This window comes from Ceratotherium simum, chromosome 2 (genome assembly GCF_057802395.1).
Source record: "Ceratotherium simum simum isolate JZ-2026a chromosome 2, ASM5780239v1, whole genome shotgun sequence".
Lineage (NCBI taxonomy): Eukaryota > Metazoa > Chordata > Mammalia > Perissodactyla > Rhinocerotidae > Ceratotherium > Ceratotherium simum.
In genome coordinates this window covers 77,317,110-77,337,678 of record NC_141901.1, presented here as the reverse complement: position 1 = coordinate 77,337,678, position 20,569 = coordinate 77,317,110, and the positions used below count along the sequence as shown (strand labels likewise).

Here is a 20,569-nt window from a genome sequence, read left to right as displayed (position 1 = left end):
GGAACTTTTAAAAACCAATAGGAAAATAATAACACCCTAATAGAAAAATCGACACAGGAGAACAATAAATAATTCACCAAAGAAGAAGTAAAAATGGCCAGTAAACACATAAAAGAACACACTTTGCTAGTAATCAAAGTGCAAATTGGACAAAGAAAAGAATCATTGGTTACCTTTTAAGTTACTGTCAATGGGATGAGTGCTCCCACAGATGGTTGATAGAGGCATAAATTAGCACAACTTTCCTGGAAAGCAATTTTGTGACACGTATCAAATCTCTAAAATTTTTCCTATTTCTTAATCCAGTGATTTCATGTTTGAAAATCCATTTTACGGGAAATGATGGAATGAGCTGTAGCAACAGATTTTAAACTATTCATACTTTTGGGTCTGATAATTTACTCTGGGAATCAATCATGCAGCAAATGTGGAAATAGAGCCAAAATTTTGTATGAAATGTTATTTATTCATTGAACTTTTATTTTTAGAACTGACAAACTGGGGGACGGGGAACCAAATTAAACAAATTAGGCTAAATTAATATTATAGTATATAAACATGAAATTATTAAAATCACGTTTTGAAAGAATATTATGAATTATAATAATATATTAAATTTTTTAATATACTAGCATACTAAGTTTTTAAAAGCAGGAAGCACAGCTGCATGTGCAATGTTATGCCGATACATGGAGAAGGAAATGCTCCATCATGTTAGTCGTCTATTTCTGATGGTGGGACATAACTTTTTACTTTTCTTCTTTATACTTTTTTGCTATTTTCCAAATTTTCTGTGGCATTCAAATATCTTTTATATATTCAAAAATAAGATGTAGGGAAAAAGCATTCCATTTATAATAGCAACAAAAGTTGTAAGCATATAATATAAAGAAAAATCCAATATACCTATGAACATACAAGAACTATGCAAAAACAGTATGACATAAACTAATTAGAAAAAAAAAAACAAACAGGAAATGTCAGCAAGGCTTTTGAGGGAAACAAGAGAGGGGTCCTTATTTTCCAGGAATGAGGGGACTAGACAAGGGAGTGCCTCGGGACTTCGATCCTTATTCATTCTAACAGCAGCCATAAGCCAGACTTTGCTTTTCTGCTGCATAGAAACAAATCCTGATACCATTTTGGGGACCCCTCAGATACTGTCTGCAATCAGAAATGACGATAAGAATTTAATAATTTTGCTCTTTAAGGGGATGTATTTGTTTCTTGGATTACGAGAGGAAATCATAGACAAGGCCATCCGTCAGAAACTGACCACAGAGTCTAATGCTTTGAAATGATTACATCACCTAAACATCTAACCTTCATATATTTTCAGATGTTCGGCAGCTATTACTGGTAAAAATTTAGTAAATAAGTGTCAAGGAGGCAGCTGTGCCTCCAAACCTTGCAGACTCGACAAAGTAACAGGGCTATTTGAGAAAGAATGTGAGTTCATACCTGACAGCTTGCAGACTGAGAAGGCTTCCATAATGTTTTCACAAAGTATTGATTCTGTAAGTACCCTCTTCTTTTTTTTTCCTCTTGACACTTATGAATTTAGTGAGGTTTTTATCCTAGATGCTGCAAGAGAGGATCAGATCTTAGGAAATCATCAGTGAGCAGCTGATTCTCTGGGGGACAAGCTGGGAGGACAAACTCAGGGATGAAGTCCCATCTTCCCCTCACCCCTTCCGTAGGCCCATTCTTGCTTCTCCGTCATCTCCCTCCCACTAGCTTCTAGTTTAAGTGCTTAGAATTACTTCAAGTGTCCTTAAAGGCAGACAAGCACAAAAATTCTTAGTTAAATAAGAAATTTACCCATGGGGATCAGGTAATTCTTTCCATTAGTTAATAAGGACATGACCAGTAGCCTTTCATTAACTTTCAAAGATCTCCTCTCAGCCTGCATATTTGCTTTTGGTTGTTAACTGAAATGTTCTATCTTTTTAAGAGTGTTGGTAGCTTTAGGGAGTTTGTATACAGTTTTAATAGCTTTATATAGTTTTTAAATACTTAATGTTATTTTGTTATTTTTTTTTTTTTTGCTGAGGAAGATCCACCCTGAGATAACATTTGTTGCCAATCTTCTTCTTTTTTTTTTGCTTGAGGATTAGCCCTGAGCTAACATCTGTGCCAATCTTCCTCTATTTTATATGTGGGTTGCTGCCACAGCATGGCTGATGAATGGCGTAGGTCCACACCCAGGATCTGAACCTGCGAACGTGGGCCAGTGAAGTGGAGCACACTGAACTTAACCACTACTCCACAGGGCAAGCCCCATAAATACTTAAAGTTTGATTTTTTAAATAACTAACTTGTCATAAAATGAACTTGACTAATTATCCTTTTTAATGCTAAATATATACATCAGAACATTTGTACAAACTAAGATTAAACACATCAGTTAGCTGACTTGAGTAGGGAGCCTCTCTTATCTTCCAGTGTCTTATATAAAATTATGTTTTTCTTTTGGAATAGAGGGTGAAGGAACTTGCAAGAATCTGTCAATAACAATATGGCATAAGTTTTAAAATGTGATGTACCATGGTTCACGAGGCCCATCCTTCAGTCTGGCTTTGCAATCCGTTCCCAGACTTATACAGAAGCTTCCAAGAGGGGGCCCAGATTATGTGTTTTAAATTAACCACAGAGTTAAACCTGATGCACAATCAGGTTTGGGAACCTCTGCCTGGAGGTTTACGAAAAGTTTTTCAGGTTCCCTTGCTAAAAAGGAGCCATACTGATAATATGGAAACACTACCAAAATGACCTGAAAAATGCAAATAAAGAGAAAAAAATAAGTGTTTTACAGCTAATGATTACTTTCTAAATTACTAGAATCCCAGATATTTAGGATTTTTTAATTGAATAACAATACTATAAAGTCACTGAGAGGAGGAACTAGGTTATGCCTCCTTTGTATACTCTGCTTCCTTTTTTCATCCCCCAAATGCTAGGAAAATAAATACTTAAGAAAAGAGAAGAAACTATCATTTATTGGCTGTGTTAGTATTGACCCTATTGCATTTGTTCTCATGTAACTCTTGCATAATAACTACTGCCGTTTTGTAGATAAAAAAACTGACATGCAGGTTGGTTAAGGTTACTTAAAAAACAGCAAACTTATATTGAGCTTTTATTATGCATCAGACACTGGGCTAAGTTTTCAGGAAGCAAAATTTAATGAGACAGATTCCTGCCATAGATGGATATACAGCTCAGTGAGTGCATTATGATACTAAAGGAGCCTTACCAAAGTTTCTATAGGGTACTGTGAGGCCACAGGGTTGAGTAGAAATTCTGTGGGGAGAGAGTAAGAAATGAGAAAACATTTTGAAAATGATCTTTTGGCTGAAACGTGAAGATATGGTACACAATAAAGATATAGTTCATGAATGATATAGTTCACAATGATGTAGTTCCTTGACAAAATGGGAATCCTGAGCAAAGGTAGAGAGATATGAAACAGTCTGGCAAGTTTGAGAACTTATAGCCTACAGTGGGGGAAATAGAGTCTTGGAATGCACAGCCAGAGTGAAGAGGAAGAGTGAAGCGAAAATCCAAATCATGGAGATTACTGTTTGCTATGTGAAGTAATCCGGATTGTGGTATGTGAACAATGATGAGCCACCAAAGGATTTTAAGGACAGGAGTAAGAAGGAAGTGCTCTGGCAGCTGTGGAGGGGGAGCAAGACGGAAAAGTCAGAGAGGAGACTGCAATAGTCTGAAGGAAGGAGTGTGAGGGCTTGAATGATGGAGATTCTATTGGAGAAGGAGAAAAGATAATGAACTGGAGACAGAGTGAAATGTATTGATCATGGTTATTTTGTGGAGGGAAGAGGTAGGAAAACTCCCAGTTTCCTGATGTAAGTGACTGGGTGAATAGTGGTAACATCAAGTTAGGAAATACATGAGGAAGAGGAACTGAGTTGGAGGAAAGGTGAGGAGTTCTATTATGAACATGTGAAATTTGAGAAGCCTGAGGGACATCCAACTGGATTTTGGAGAGAGCTGGAATGTTGGGTGTTTAAAGTTCGAATGCAAGGTATTGGGAAGTGAGTGGGAAGAAAAGAAGTGAGTGGGAAGTGAAAGGATGGAGAGATAAGATGGTACCAGGAGAGAAATGTTGAGATGCAAGTGACTTAAAGATAGTGGTGATGGCTTGAAATGGCAAATTGAGAAGCAGAAAGGAAGCCAAGGGCAGGTAAATAGGTTGTTGAGGAGCACTAGGGGTCCAATGTGGTTGAACACATGGTTTCAGATAGGAACTCCAAATTATGACTATGATTTTCCCCAGCAGCACTCTGCAGTGACTGTGAGATTGAGCCAACTTTATGGGTTAGCAAGGCAGACTGGGGAGAAGGGAAAGAAAGCAAAATATTTTAAATCTGCATTTAAAATAATTTAATCAAATTATTAAAGATTTTAGTAAGTAGTTTACTGTTGTCTATATCATTTTATTGACAATTTCAGGTGGTCCAATTCTGCACAGAAAAAAATCACAATAAAGAAGCCCCAAACCTGCAAAACCAAAGATGCAATCTCAGAAGCACATGGGAAGTGATTCGCGATTCTGAGGACTTTAAGAAAACCACTCCTATGACGACACAGCCACCCCAGCCCACCTTCTCACTGCTGCAGACTGGACAAAGAATTGTGTGTTTAGTCCTTGATAAATCTGGAAGCATGGCGGTATGTTCAAAGAGTCTTGGTTTTCTGGATGTTAGTCTCACGTTTGTGCACGATACGATCTGGAACATAACTTGGAACTGGCTGGGAATAAATACAACCCCAAGGGTCACAACAGTTAAAACAATGACATTGCCATCAGAAAGGCCCACCTCAATTTTATTCCACAAAAATTAAGCATCAAGTGTCTCATTTGACAAATTAGCTTTCAATTATGAGCAAAGATCTGATAAATTACTTAGCCTTAATATTTTTTAAGTTTCGCTGACACTATGTAGGTCTATGGTATTACTAAAGCATTGAACTGATAATTGAACTAAATCGTAGTCTGGCTTTATCTTTTAGGGCTATTTATACAAAAGCCCTAAAATTCTACCCAAAGATACTACTAAATATAAAGAAGAAAATTTCCCCCGTAGAAGGATATGCCTTGAGTAAGCTTGCTGTCCTTTACTCTACGTTGAGGCAGCCACTTCCAAATTCTAGCCTGTTTTGTTATTAGTTCTGCCCATTTAAACCCAACCTGACTGCTTTTCTTTTGCTTCTCCATTCAGACTGGTGGCCGCCTTAACAGACTGAACCAAGCAGGCAAACTTTTCCTCCTGCAGACAGTTGAGCAAGGGTCCTGGGTTGGAATGGTGACGTTTGATAGTGCTGCCCATGTACAAAGTGCACTCATACAGATAAATGGTGGCACTGAAAGGGACTTGCTCACCAGAAAGTTACCCACAGTGGCCTCAGGAGGAACGTCCATCTGCTCCGGGCTTCGATCAGCATTTACTGTGAGATAAGTTCCCCCATTGTAGTTTGCCAATGTTTACAATTTATGCTTCCTAAGAAATTCGCCTTTCCAGTGTTTCCATACATGCCTAGTGTCTAGTTGAATCAGACAACCAAGGGCAGAGCAATGGTTCAAACAATGCAAAAACACAGGTCCCTAAAGCTGTTGTTAACTAATTCATTCATGCTTTTGTGCTTTTCTGCATCTGTGCATTCATGCTTTCCTACATGCATTTCTGCATTAAAAATATCCACGGTGTGCCTTCTACATGCCAGGCAGTGTGTTAGGCATTAAGTATACCAGGATGGCCAAACAGACACCACACCTCCTGTCACAGAGCTTATAATCTTATTGGGGGAGACACATTAACCATGTAGTCACACAAATAAGTGTAGATTCACAAAGTGTAATGAGTGCTATGAAGAAAAGTTCCACAGGGATGTAAGAGAGTATCTTCCAAGAGGAAAAAAAATGAGCTTGGGAGTATGGTTCAACTTTGAGAAAGCTTAACACGCCAAACTTCTGGGTATATAGGATTTCCTTTTGGGCAAGCAAACGTCTTATTTATTAAAGCAGAAGGCCTTAGGAACTGTAAATATAATTGTATTGGGGTATATGCAAAGATCTCATCCAACCATCCCATCACATCATTCCTCTACTTAGATATCAATGTCTCCCCATTTTCAACAAAATTCAGTAAAAATTTCTCTATATAATATTTAAGTTCTTTCATAATATAGCCCCTTTCCAGGCTTCAGTATCAAGGACTCTCTTCTAGGTATCCTATGTTCAAGCAAATTGGATCACCTGTCCTGCAGAGCTTCCACGCTTTTGCCAGGCTGGCTCGCCACTCAGAGTACTTACTCCTCCCTCCTTCATACTTCAGATCACACGCATCTTCAGAGATCCATCACAGACACCACCTACTTCTTGACATCTTTCCTGATGCTTCCAATTGTATAGATTCTCTCTTTCTGAATCCTATGACCTTTTTTTTTTTTTAATATCTCTTGTGACTTCTAGGCTCTTATGTCTTGTTTTCTAATCATATGCTTCAATCGAGCAAAACTTCTTTAGGGATAGGATTTATCTTTTCACCTCCTAGGCTGCTGGCACAATATCTTTTCTACAGGAGGTTCCCGATAAATAAAATTGAATGGAGTTATTTGATGCATCTGATACGTAATCACTCCAAATATAGAATACAATATTCTATATTTATTTAGAGGCTGTTTAGCCCCATGAAACAAAGAATAGGAGGCTGAAAGAGGCTGGCTGGCCTGAGGTCTCAGAATCTCCGTTGCGTCTTGGGCAGGTCTGCCCTCTGCCTGCTGTGAGGTATAGCCCGTGAGAGGGGCTGTTCCAGATTCCCAAGCAGTAGCAGGAACATTTTGTTTCCAGGTCACACTGTTTCATGTGGACAACAGACTCAACCATTTCCTCAAATGCAGTCTGTCCCTCTGGCCCTTTTATTCCACCTTGAAGGTCAGTTCCCTAAAAGTGGTTTCTAGTGCGTACACAGTCAGCTGCAAAACCCTTCTCCAGATGCCTGTGTGCATCTGGGTTCTCTCGCCTCTGCCACTCATCCAAGCTTTGATTAAAGAAGCAAATGAGGGGGGTGACTAACAATGAAACCACTGACGTGTTGTACTAAACTCCTGCTATGCAAAATCCTAGGGGAGATGACTAATGCCAGATGGCCTGGTGGTGAAGAGAAAACTTCTGGTCTTGCATTTTCCACTCAGATGGTGAGACAGAGGGTGAGGGATACATTTGGAATTTAGATGCTCCTCCCACCCAGTGGAGTCTGGGTGTGGGGCAAGAGCAGCTTGTGTGTGACTTCAGGGTGATGAGGTAAAGGGCCTTGTATCCTACACCACCCTCAAGATCCCCACTGGTCCCTGTTGCAGGACCTTGGTCAGGTCTGTCCTGGGCTCCTGGCAGTGATGTTTGCAGAGGTGTGGTCACTGGACTTTGCTTGTTTTCTTGGCTTGATCAGGACCCAGTGGTCCTCCCTGACTGATTCAGCCCACCTTGGCTCTCATTGTTGGAGCAGAGCCATGAGCACCCCGGCATCCTCCATCCAGCCCCTGAGCAGGCTGTACATCCCTCTACCTCCTATGGGAACATGACCTGTTCTCTTGCCTGCCGACTCTCAAGTCAGCTGTCTTCTGTCTCCGCTATGGGATATGTGGGAACTTCTGCATGTTTTCCATGACACATAGCAGTGATGGGGAGAGGGCAAGGGAATCCAAATTGAGCCCTATCTCTGGCCTTGCAGGCCCTGCAGCTTGGTCAGACGGAGGCCTTGGCTGCATCTGACAGGCTCTTGAGCTCCAGGTTCCTTCACACGGCAGCAGTCACAGTTCTGCTCTCTTCCCTTGTGAGGCAGCCCCCTCTCAGAGTTCAAACAGAGTGGGGTGGAAGTTTCCTCTGCTCTCCACTTTCCTTTCAACCTGTGTAAGATGTCTTCCCTTTCTGAGCATTGTTCCAGAGAGGGGAGGTTACTTAGGCTTGGCTGCTTGTTTCCCCTACTTCTGGGGCTCTCCTTCCACTCTTTTTAGGGGAAGAGTGAACACTTACCTTCCTCTTCTTAAACGGATAACATTATTCCTTTACCTAATTTTCCTTCTATCATAATCTTATCCAACATTGGCAGAAGGAGTGTCTTCTCTACACCATATAAAAAGCTATAATCTGTGTCTACTGGGAATAGTTGAGACACAGGTGTCAAGGACAATTAGGAACTGGGAATTAATAGGAACAAAATGTTTTGCTTTAACTAGAGGGAATATAAAAAAATTTAATAACTCATGTTACCTGGGTACTGACCAATCAGAACCAATGCCAGCCATAAACAGCTGGTATGGTCAGACTGGTGAATATTATACAAGCTAAAATCTGCCCTGGGTCTAATATCCCACAAATATTATCCCCATTAAATGAAGGTGGTTTTTAAAGGCATCTGGGAACCCCTGAAAGCCTGTCAAGGGGGGATCATGTGAAGGAAACTAGACAAGACCTTCTTTGCTGCTTCCCCAGGCCTGTCTATCCCTGGAACTGCCCTGCATCCACCTTACAGAGTCCTCTCTGCAGCAGGCTAAGCAAGAGAAAAGACTGCTGTCAAGTTCCATGGATGTTGCTGATTTAAAATTGTATCATTTTCAGGCAGACATTTGACCATTCCCAGACACTTTTGTTTATTTCCTCTGGAATTTCCCTTCTCACTCCCCTTAAATGCAGTTTTCCCAAACACTTTGGCTACTCTGAGTCTGATAACTCACGCCCTGAATTCTGTCCTCAGGTGATTAGGGGGAAATACACAACAGACGGATCTGAAATCGTGCTATTGACCGATGGGGAGGACAACACTATAAATGTGTGCTTTAATGAGGTGAAACAAAGTGGAGCTGTCATCCACACAGTCGCCCTGGGGCCCTCTGCAGCGCAAGAACTAGAGGAGCTGTCTAAAATGACAGGTGAAGGATGATGTGCTGGGTCCCACTGATTGTCTCTTCCATGGGCCTGTGAGCTCCCGTGAACTGGGGAGCAGAGGAAGGGTGGGATAGGGACACACAGGGGTAATGTTATTGGCCAACTAGCTGCTCTCACCCGAAATGACCATTAGAACTGACTCCACCCGTTTATTTTAAGGCCATCGTTCTAGGATTAGGGTAGTCTGGAGAAGATGAGACCAGCACAGCACTCTAGTGAGGACTCAGGACTCTCTTACCAGACACTTTATAAGGACTGGAAAGAATCTAATAGCTTAGTCGGAAATCACTCACTTCCAACTGGCAACTGGCCAAGAGACCCAGGGGAGACAGATGACAAGCCACTAACTGCATAATAGCATGATACCAGTGCTCTCTTAGCAACAGAAAGTACAATGAGGCACAAAGAAGGGAGCCATTAACTTTAAGTGGGGAAGGAGAAGGGTCCAGGAAGATGACATCTGAGCTGGTACTTTAACAAGGAGTAGCAGGAGAAGGGCAAAGGGCCTGTGGAACCTCACAGAAAGTCACCCTGAAAATGAAGAATACAGGGCAGCTTCTCTGTAAAACATTAATATGTTGTGCTTCTAATTCCCACACACAGTCAGATGGTTAAAATGGATCCCATATGTCCCTGGTTTCTTTAGCAGAATAGTGGACATATTTTTCTCTCTTTTCTTATTTAGGGCCAGCATTATGAACATCAATTATTATACTGAGTCGCCTTCTGAGGCAGCTAAAATGGCAGGACTGTTTGCTCCTAATACTACCTGTCTTGGGCTGGGTTTTCTAGCAGCAGAGCCTGAGACAGGGATTTGGGTACACGTGATTTATAGAAAGAGAGCTCTCAGGAGAAAGGGAGGGAGGGAAGTAGGATAGGGCAGGGGAAGGAGCTAGGCACAGAGGCTGACTCAGAGTCTAGCTGAAGCCTGACCCCAGGAGGCCCTGGATTTGGAATTGCATCACAGAATTGGTCCAATCTTGAGGCAAGAGAGCTGGCCTTTTGTACCACTGTGTCCATCAGTCAGTGGCTGTGGACTGTCAGGGTGGGGCAGGGCAGAGACGAGGGGGCACGTCATTTCTCCAGCTAGGGTGGTCCCTTTTGGTAAGGTACTTCTTTGGAAAAGGAGGCAGCTATGCGCCATCAGCAGCTAACACTTAGAGCAGCTGGGGAGAGAGGCACTCAGCTAGATAAGGGGTTCTGGGTGGAGCACCAGCAGCACGACGGAAATACTTTCCTTAGACTTCAGATGGCATTAATAGTTTAAAAGTGCTTTCACATCAACGATCTCAGTCGCATCTGTTCTAAATAGCCCAAGACTGCTAGGCCTGGTGTATAATCTCATTTTTACTACATATTGTACTTTTCTATAGTTGTCTCTCGTCAGCTGTTATTTCTTGCTGTTGTCACATACACACCTTTTCTGATTTAGGAGAAAACTCAAAAGTCAAGCTTCTTAGGATTATGTCTAAAATAAGAATAAATCAATAGGCTTGGAGTAAAGCTTAATGGTTTCTCTCATATGAAAGTGCATGTTCTTTAAAACATGAATTTTATGACATTAATTTTGGCCTGTCAGAGATTCATGGCAGCTTTGCAGAGAGTTGAAGTAGCCAGACTACTGAGGTGTTGCTGAAGCTATTACTTAGTAGGATTAAAAATTAATATCAGAGGCCGGCTCCATGGCATAGCAGTTAAGTACGTGCGCTCCGCTGCTGGTGGCCCGGGGTTAGGATCCAAGGTGCACACCGACGCACCGCTTGTCCAGCCACACTGTGGCGGCGTCCCATACAAAGTGGAGGAAGATGGGCATAGATGTTAGCCCAGGTCCAGTCTTCCTCAGCAAAAAGAGGAGGATTGGCATGGATGTTAGCTCAGGGCTGATCATCCTCACCAAAAAAAAAAAAAAAAAAAAAAAAAAAAAATTAATATCAACTTCTGAGTTAATCTGAACACCTATTTGATGTCAATCTATTAATACTTTAATAACACAATAGAATATTTATTTCATGTACTCTGCTATCTTAATAGCTAAAATGTTGCAAATACTTGCTTTCTAGAAAATAACCTCTGATAATGTAATTGCATCTTAGGGGGGTTACAGATGTATGCTTCAGATCAGGCTCAGAACAACGGCCTCATCGACGCTTTCGGAGCCCTTTCCTCAGGGAACGGAGCTATCTCCCAGCGCTCCATCCAGGTCAGAGTTCCTCTTTGGTTTTTCATGTTTATAAATAGTCATAGCCAAGATGGAGAGTTTGATGGTTAAAAGTTTTAGGTTCTGGGAGCCGGCTCTGTGTCCGAGTGGTTCATGTTCCGTGCGCTCTGCTTAGGCGCCCCTGGTTCGCGGGTTTGGATGCCCAGCGTGGATCTCATCAGCCATGCTGTTGGAGGCATCCCACATACAAAATAGAGGAAGATTGATACAGATGTTAGTTCAGGGCTAATCTTCCTCAAGCCGAAAAAAAAGGAAGACTGCCAATGGATGTTAGCTCAGGGCGAATCTTCCTTACCAAAAAAAAAAAAAAGTTTTAGGTTCTACATTCTTCTAGTAGTGAAATAAAATTAAAATAGAAGTTTTAGCCTGATATTAGATGATATTCCTAAAATGCAACACTACTCATTTAAACAAGGCAATTAGTGTTTACTTGTTTGGAAACAATACTAAGTAACTGCACTGCAGAAACCAGCAACATAAAATATAATGAGTCTAAGAATTCTTTTTCAACATCTGCTAACAAGCACCCATAGCAATATAATTGGCTTGAAATTTTCTCCAAAGTAGATCATCTTGATACAAATTTTCTAGGACAAGTGTTCAAGGATTACTTGCTCTATTTTTCCATTACCTCAAATCCCTGAAATATTTGCCAAGATTTTCATATAATGGATAGGCAGTGCTGTGTACTATGAAAAGCCCATGGTATCAGTCCAGACACCTGGATCCTGGTCCTGGGTCTGCCATTAACTCTGTGACTCTGGGCAAAGAATTTCACCTCTCTGGGCCTCAGTTTCTCAGCCAGATATGAACCAGAAAACTTCCATGGCCCCTTCTGTTTCTAAAATTTCAAGAAAACTAGATTTTCTTTCAAAAGTCTTGGGATTATTAAAGAAAAGGACAAGTATATTTTAAAATGCTCATCTCTAATAGTTGCAAAAATTACTCACATGAATTTTTAAACTAGAGAGAGTGAACAATCAGCCTCACACATGTGTGAATTGTAACTTTTATTGTGAAAGTTTGGATAAAAGTAAAGGAATAATGTAATATCAAAGCCAAATAATGAGAGATTTCAAAACAATAAGCTTTCTGGACTATCAATGTAGTACTTATTCAGTCAAAGGAGACAGCGATTACACTCACTTGGGTTATCCTACTTTAGATTTAGAAAATTAAACTCAAGAGCCCGGTTTGGAAATGGGGGGAATGTGTCTTAGAAAAGCAATAAACTGACAAAAGGACAAATTGACAGCCAGGCAGTTTCTGCCCATTATTTTTGTATTTAAGAATACAAAAGAGGGAAAGAGAGAGAGAGAGATGAGCAGGACCCATTTACTCACCTACCATAAGAATCAGATCTCAGAGCCCTTCACTTTCTCCACATCCAAGACCATAATCCACCGATGAAACTAGAAAGTCGGGCCCCACGACCAGGCCACTTTGTCTTCTAAGAAATATCAATTTGAAGACATAAATAATTATCTAGGAGATAATCCTCAAAATCACAGTTTCTACAAAAGTCTTGTTACCCCTTCCCCCCTCAATCCCTGCTCCACAGCTCCTTCTTTCTACTCCAAACAAATCAGCCTTGGCCATTGACATTTCATTTATTGTCACAGGGACTGTGGTAATACTTGACGTAGCAATCAGTTATTAGCAATTCAAACAATCCATATGTGGGTGAAAATAAGTTCTAGTCCGTCCCCTTAAGGGTTTACAATCTAGCAGATGAGATGAGCTGTGTACACCAGTAGGTATAAAGCAAAACACAATGTGAGAACGTCAAAGGACTGATAGAAGAAAGATTCTGTGGGAGCTCAAAGGAGGAAGAGATTATTCCTGGCTGGTGAGTGAATTGGACGTCAGAGAGAGATTCATGGAGAAAGTGACTTTCCAACTGAGTTTTGAAGGAAAGATAAGGCTTAGACAAATGAGATGTACCTACAGATTTCCAGGAAAAGCAGAGTATGATAAAGTCATAGAGTCAGGGATCCATGAGGATCATTTGGGGAGATGGTCTGGTTTGGGTGTAGAAATTAACATTGTGGAAGCTAAGGCTGGAAAGGTAATTTAGAATTGGATCATAATAGTCCTAAATACCAAACCAAGGACACAAGCATCACTGAAGGCTTTTTAGTGGTGCAACTGAGAGTTGGGAGCAGAATGGAAGAGACTATGTAATGGAAGCTGAAAAATTTCTGTAATTCTCCAGAAAGTAAAGAGTTGTTTTTCTTAACAGCTTGAGAGTAAGGGATTAACCCTCCAGAACAGTCAGTGGATGAACGGCACAGTGATTGTGGACAGCACTGTGGGAAATGATACTTTGTTTCTCATCACCTGGACAACACAGCCTCCCCAAATCCTTCTCTGGGATCCCAGTGGAAAGAGACAAGATGGCTTTGTAGTGGACACAACAACCAAAATGGCCTACCTCCAAGTCCCAGGCACTGCCAAGGTATAGAGCCAGTGTGTTTCCTTCTCACCATTCGACAAGATAAAGTTTTTACCAAATAATTGTAGCTTTTTAAATGTGGGTGACTGCTAAAAGGAGAGTCTGTATTGAATGAAAGAGAGAAAAAGGAAAAATCTCCGTCCAATGGAAATCACTCAGTATGACAGCAAGTCAAAAGAAAGGAAATTGGTGGTATTTTCTCCGGGTACTAAAAGGAGAACCTTCAAATTATATAGCAGTCAAGATGCAAAATGATCCTTCAAGCTTCAGGATCATCAAAGCTATTTCCTCTACTTCAGGAACCCATCAATTTGATTCTGCTCTTGAGAAACCAAGACAGTGATAAGGATACAGCTTTCAGACCTCATTTTCCCCAACTAGGGTTTTCTTGAAGATAAGAGCAATGTAGTCAGTCCAAACATACCAACATTTCCATTGGCTGACAGAGTATCAAAGGTCTTCTTAGATATGCTTGTACAGTGCTTATATCAGATGGGCTCTTCCTCTAGGTGGTACTGAAGTCAGATCTGTGTCACCTACAGTTATTAACTGGAAATGTCTCCATTTGTTTTGGTCAGGTTGGCATTTGGAATTACAGTCTGCAAGCAAACTCCCAAACCTTGACTTTGACTGTCACCTCTCGTGCATCAAGTGCTACCTTGCCTCCAGTTACAGTGACCTCTAAAGTGAACAAAGACACAGGCAAATTCCCCAGCCCTATGGTAGTTTATGCAAAGATTCACCAAGGAAACTTACCGATTCTCAGGGCCACTGTCACAGCCCTGATAGAATCGGTGAATGGAAAAACAGTTACCTTGGAATTATTGGACAATGGAGCAGGTAACCACCCAAGAAATTGGAAAACACGTCTTTCTTTTTCAAGAAGCAACCAGGGAACAGCAGGAGGGCATGGTCTGGGGAGGACAGTTAGAAGCAGGGAGTCCAGCACTCGAGGGTCTGGTTGGGAGAGCTCTCTGCTGCCCCACAATTCCTATATTTTAAAATGTTGGGAAACATGAAGGGCCAACCTTGAGCTTCTGCAAAGCCCAAACACGTTAGTGGCTGAAGCTCACTAGGCTCAGAGACTCTAGAGAGCTGTCAGAGGGTATTCTGCACTCCCCAAAAGGGAAAGAGGAAAATTAATAGCTATTTTGTGTTAGGTGTTTTCTATGAAGATATATATATATATCTTCATTTTTATCTTCACCACACACTTTTAAGATATTATTATTCCTACAGCACAGATGAAGAAACTGAGGCTTTCACATGTAGAAGAGGAAGTCAAGTACAGTTCTATGTGACTTCTATATCTATGTGTACTCTTTATTACCTTGCCCTCAAAGAGAAAATCCTGCCCATTATTTTTGTATTTAAGAAATCAAATAGAGAGAGAGAGAGAGAAAGAGAATTCTACATTTCTCTTTGGAAGGAACTTGACTGCTTACTGTGATGCGAGTAACCTTACTAGAAGAAATTCTCTAAATGAATTTCCTACCTAAATCTACCTTGGGGAGAAGTCATGAATTTTTTAAAAATAATTATATAACTTTTTTTTTTCTCTCCAGTCACATACATTCAATTCAGTTCAACAGACACTTATTGAGTAGTTACATTGTGCTATACTGGTTGTAACAGAGACACATGACATGATCTCTGACTTCAAAAAGAAAGACAACAATTCAGGAAGACAAGATGTACATATATGAAACTATACACACACACACATACACATACCACACTGGTAAAAGAAGTAGATCTCATCCTTAACATAGTCAAATCCCAAACTTGCTTGGAGATAATGCTGGATTATCTTTGCTTTGAAAATTTGCTTTTTTTACTCACATGTGAGTTGGAAATATACAAATCCCCAGTTACCTTTAGGATATTCATTAATTCCTTCATTTCCCTATCAAGGTGCTGATGCTACTAAGAATGATGGTATCTATTCAAGGTATTTTACGTCTTACGACACAAATGGTAGATACAGTATAAAAGTGTGGGCTCTGGGAGGAGTGAACACAGCCGGACAAAAGGTGGTACCCCAGCAGAATGGAGCCATGTACATACCTGGCTGGTTTGAGAATGGTAAGTGATCTGTAATAACACACCTGGCTTGAGTAAAAGGCTTGGGATCAAGAGAAAACCATTAAGCCTATGGGGAGAATGGTACAGGCTTAAATCAGGGTTTCCCAATCGTGGCACTATTGACATTTTGGACAACATAATTCTTTGTCGTGGAGGGCTATCCTGTGCACTGTAGGATGTTTAGCAGCATCCTTGGCCTCTACCCACTAGATATCAGAAACAGCCCCCCGGTCATGACAATCAAAAATGTCTCCAGGAGCTGGCCTGGTGGCGCAAGCGGTTAAGTGCGCATGCTCCGCTGCAGTGGCCCAGGATTCGCCAGTTCGGATCCCGGGCGCACACCGACACACCACTTGTCAAGCCATGCTGTGGCAGCGTCCCATATAAAGTGGAGGAAGATGGGCACGGATGTTAGCCCAGGGCCAGTCTTCCTCAGCAAAAAAGGAGGAGGATTGGCAGATGTTAGCACAGGGCTGATCTCCTCACAAAGAAAAAAAAAAAAAGTCTCCAGATGTTGTCTACTGTCTTCTAGCGGGCAAAATAGCCCTCAGTTGAAAACCACTAGATTGAATGTAGTTTTGACTGCCTTGGTTCAAATTCCAGCCCTCTACCAAATAAAGTATTTTAGGTAATCTCTTTGTGCTTACTTTCCTCATTTGTGAACTAGGGATAATAATGGTAACTACCTCATAGGATCGTTATGAGGAATAAACAAGGAAATACATCTAATAAGCTATTGCTGGTAAATACTCAGTGTTCAGTAAATGTTTGTTATTTTTAATACATTTTAAAACACTTTTAATGAAGTTCTTTTCACTGATACAGGCATTTCCATAGAATAAAACATAATTTAGGGCTTGTTAACTACATCAATATCACCATAAGCCCATTGTCTCCTCTTTCTCCTCTCTCTTCCTGCTTAGACCAGGGAGAATAGTAGATTAACCTAATACCTGCCCACACTGAGCCCACATGTAAGCAGGTGGGAAAATTATGCTTCAGGAAACAGACAGTCCCATAGCACTCTTTGTGATGAACACTTGCCGTGGACTAGAGCTGGAATTGGAACAGAGACTGAGTCTTGATGGGTTCCAGGACTCGTTTTCCATTATCTCCACTCTGTCCTGGGCAGGTGTTTTCTGAGCACTGATGTGTAGTAAGAACAGCTTCTCCAAAAAGCTTTCCACTGTCCTCTTTACTTAGGTGTACACACAGTAAAGAGAGGATTCAGAGACATGTGGTATCTCCTCATGCAAAGGCAATTATAGGGAAAAAAAATGCTTTAAAAGACACTGTTGCTTCCAAAGCTCTTTCACATATTTCAGCTTATTTCAGTCTCTTTTGCTCTTCTTTTTGAGTTAGGGGAAGAAGGCAGGGGGGCACTGGTTTGGTGGCTATATCTAGCCTTATGCTCAGTGTTTTCCCTACATTAGTACATCTCATTCTTCTAGTTGTCTCATTTGACAGATGGAGAAACAGAGGCTAGAGAGGTTCTTAGTCCACATAACCAATATGGTAGCATCTGGCTTGGCATTGGGAAGCCATGTTCTTCCCTCTATCCCTTGATAAGCCTCAATACCAAGAGAGATGGTCTCTATTGGTTAATTGAATACTAACCCTGAACTTGCTAAAGAACTCATTTCATCTTTGCCCAAGACCAGATTAATGGTATGAAGATCAATCTTCCTTTACAGACAAAAATTTTAAGGGCTAAAGAAGTAGAGTTTATGAGAAAGTAAATTCTGAGTAACACCACGTTAGAGTGTGATGGAATATTTCTGTTAAAAAGAGAGTCTGACAACTCCACTGATGGAGCAGGTCAGAGTACTTTTTGAATTCCAGGATTACTTTTACACAACCTTTCAATAGGAATGTGAAGGAAACTGGGACTGCTAGGAGAACTCACTTCCCATGCTTTCATTGACAAAGTTAGAAGTTTTTCAAAAGCATAAAATTTTAAAACCCCTAACATAAAACGTTTCATGAGAAACTGCAATCTAATAAGAAAGATAAAACACAAACATGGAGAAAGATAAAGAAAAATGCACAGAATAGATAATCAAGGCAATTCTTGAAGTCCCAGATGATTAATTACCAAATAAATAGGAAAGATAATGAAACCCACAGTACTATCTAGGTGGAAGAGATTTCTTGAGGCATTCTGAGAAGGTTTAAAACAGAGATAGTATTTAAACTGAACTTGTGGAAGGATAAGATCAGGATAGGCAAAAAGATGGGAAAAGAAACAATTCCAGGAAAAATGTCATGAAAATAAATTACAAAATTTACTCCACTAAATATCCAGGAAATGCCTGTGAGATAAAGAATGTGATTCTCTCTTTGCTTTTTTCACTCTGATTCAACCTGATTTGGGATCTTTACACCAAGGAGTTGAAGTGAATTTTGTGTGGGGGAGGAATGAAGGGGAAGGGAAGAGTAAGAATAAGGTAATCCAGTAACAAAACAGAGGGAAGTACAGATGTTTAGTGGTGTTGCTTATCACATAATGAGGAATTTTTTAATACAGGTGAAATAAAATGGAATCCACCAAGACCTGAAATCAATAAGGATGATCTTCAAGGCAAGCAAGTGTGTTTCAGCAGAACATCCTCGGGAGGTTCATTTGTGGCCTCCAATGTCCCAAATGCTCCCATACCTGATCTCTTTCCACCTTGCCAAATCACTGACCTGAAGGCAAAAATCCAAGGGGACAGTCTCATTAATCTGACTTGGACAGCTCCTGGGGACGATTACGATCACGGAACAGGTAAGCTGGACCTGGTGTGGACCGCGTAAGGGAGTTTAGCAGCCAAGCAGAGGTGCAGAAGGGAGTGAGGCAGGCACGTTGTGGTCCACGTGGAGGGCAGAAGGCAGGAGGGATCTTGAGCTTCCTCTGAAATGAAAGGTTAAGATTTTTAAATATTAGAGGTTTAGAATCTGAAAAACTGGCGTACGTTAAGTGTAAGAGGTTTCAACCAGGAAAAGGCAACCCTCAGCATTTTCTGAAATCTTGCTAAACTGTCCTTTCATAAACTCCATTTTTAGTAACGACTCCTGGGGAGGATTGGGAATAAAACATAGATCTCTATAGAGCAGAGCTGTCCTTTGGAAGAAACCTCTCAATCTGTGGACTGCAGCATGGGCATCACACAAATGCTTGTTAGAAACGTAGAATCTCAGGCCCCACCCCAGACATACTGAATCGGAATCTGCATTTTAAGATCCCGAGGTGATTCGTATGCACATTAAAGTTTGAGAAGCACTGGTACTCAAAACTGGTCTATACATAATAAAATAATAAGCGGTAATTAAACAACATCCTCTCTCAGCCAGGCACTATGCCCAGAAATACCCACCAAAGCTTTAAGTCATGCCCGATGCAGTTTTATGTTTATCACTCTGTCAAGATACACCAGCAAGAATGTAGAAAGGATACTTACGCTTGCAAATATGGACCATCAATTCTATTTATTCACTGGAAATTTATGGAATGGTGATATAGTTTCTAACAGACTTTTAAAACTTCTTTAAGACATGAGAATTACAAGTTATGTCCTTTGCTTTCTTTTTTCTTTTTTTTTTTTTAGCTCACAAGTACATCATTAGAATAAGTGCAAATATTCTTGATCTTAGAGACAAATTCAATGACTCGCTTCAAGTGAACACTAATGATCTCATCCCAAAGGAGGCCAACTCTGAGGAAGTCTTTGTGTTTAAACCAGAAAACATCACTTTTGAAAATGGCACGGATCTTTTCATTGCTATTCAGGCTGTTGATGAGGTCAACCTGAAGTCAGAAATCTCCAACATTGCACAAGTATCTTTGTTTATTCCCCCACAGACTCCTCCAGAGACACCTAGTCCTTCTCTTCCTTATCCTGATATTAACGTCAACAGCACCATTCCTGGCATTCGCATTCTAAAAATTATGTGGAAGTGGCTAGGGGAATTGCAGCTGTCAGTAGCCTTGGGCTAGGTTTTCATGAGATAAACAAATCACCCATCCTTCTTTTGATTATAAAATTTTCTAAAATGTATTTTAGACTTCCTATAGGGGATGATACAATGAAATAAAATGCTAAACAACTGGATACATACGTATAGAAACTATCCATTCAAATCCAAAAGTTTAATCACTGCTCAGTCATTTATTAATGGTTTTGAATACCAGAAAGAAGGGGTGCTTGTATCAACAAATGCAAGTGTGTTCTAATTTGTTTTAAGGAGCTTTGCCAGTTAAAAAGAACATGCAATTGTACGTGAAAGATGCCAGAAATCCCCAACCAGGTCAAACTATACAAATATAAACAGCATGGCTTATTATAGAGGAGATGTGGACCAACATCACCAGGAAGATGTATTCTTTTCTCTAGATTTGGGCAGGGATGATGCATTTAAGGAAGAGATTGCATTGTAGAAATAACAGCATGGTGAAGGTTCCATAGGCATAGAAATGTATGTTATCTGCATGAAATTACAAGAGTGAGTGATGATTAAAGCCACAGTGGTGGCAGATGAGGTGGGAAAGGTAGGTTCAGGACAGGTGTGAAGGGAACGTGATTAAGAAATAAACATTTATTGTGTACTTTGTGCCAAGTACTCTGCTAATAATGCCTTGTATGCATTATCTTCTGTAATGCAATTCAGTTCATTTAACAAATGTTCATCAGCTGCCTCCTATATTCCAGGCCTATGCTAGGTCATCCAAAAAGATGAGTAAGATTTGGCCTTTTCCTGAAGGCAATGAAAAAGATTTGAGGATTTTTTTTTTTTAAATCTGGAGACAGATATAATCAGAGCCTTGCTTGAGAAGGGGGGCTTTGAGGACCACATGAAGGACTGA

The 20,569-nt window shown here is 40.6% G+C and overlaps 1 protein-coding gene across 1 annotated transcript in view; it reads left to right on the top strand.

Annotated features, from left to right (window-relative positions):
- CLCA1 (chloride channel accessory 1) overlaps nucleotides 1-20,261 on the top strand; it is a 30,434-nt gene extending 10,173 nt beyond the window's left edge. Inside the window, exons 5-14 of the mRNA XM_004431572.3 lie at nucleotides 1,340-1,517; nucleotides 4,477-4,695; nucleotides 5,247-5,474; nucleotides 8,778-8,952; nucleotides 11,062-11,168; nucleotides 13,429-13,644; nucleotides 14,220-14,481; nucleotides 15,556-15,726; nucleotides 18,254-18,493; nucleotides 19,314-20,261. Coding sequence (XP_004431629.1) covers nucleotides 1,340-1,517; nucleotides 4,477-4,695; nucleotides 5,247-5,474; nucleotides 8,778-8,952; nucleotides 11,062-11,168; nucleotides 13,429-13,644; nucleotides 14,220-14,481; nucleotides 15,556-15,726; nucleotides 18,254-18,493; nucleotides 19,314-19,702 — 2,185 coding nt within the window. The 3' untranslated portion in view covers nucleotides 19,703-20,261. The remainder of the gene's footprint in view (nucleotides 1-1,339; nucleotides 1,518-4,476; nucleotides 4,696-5,246; nucleotides 5,475-8,777; nucleotides 8,953-11,061; nucleotides 11,169-13,428; nucleotides 13,645-14,219; nucleotides 14,482-15,555; nucleotides 15,727-18,253; nucleotides 18,494-19,313) is intronic.
- The last annotated feature ends 308 nt before the right edge of the window (nucleotides 20,262-20,569 follow it).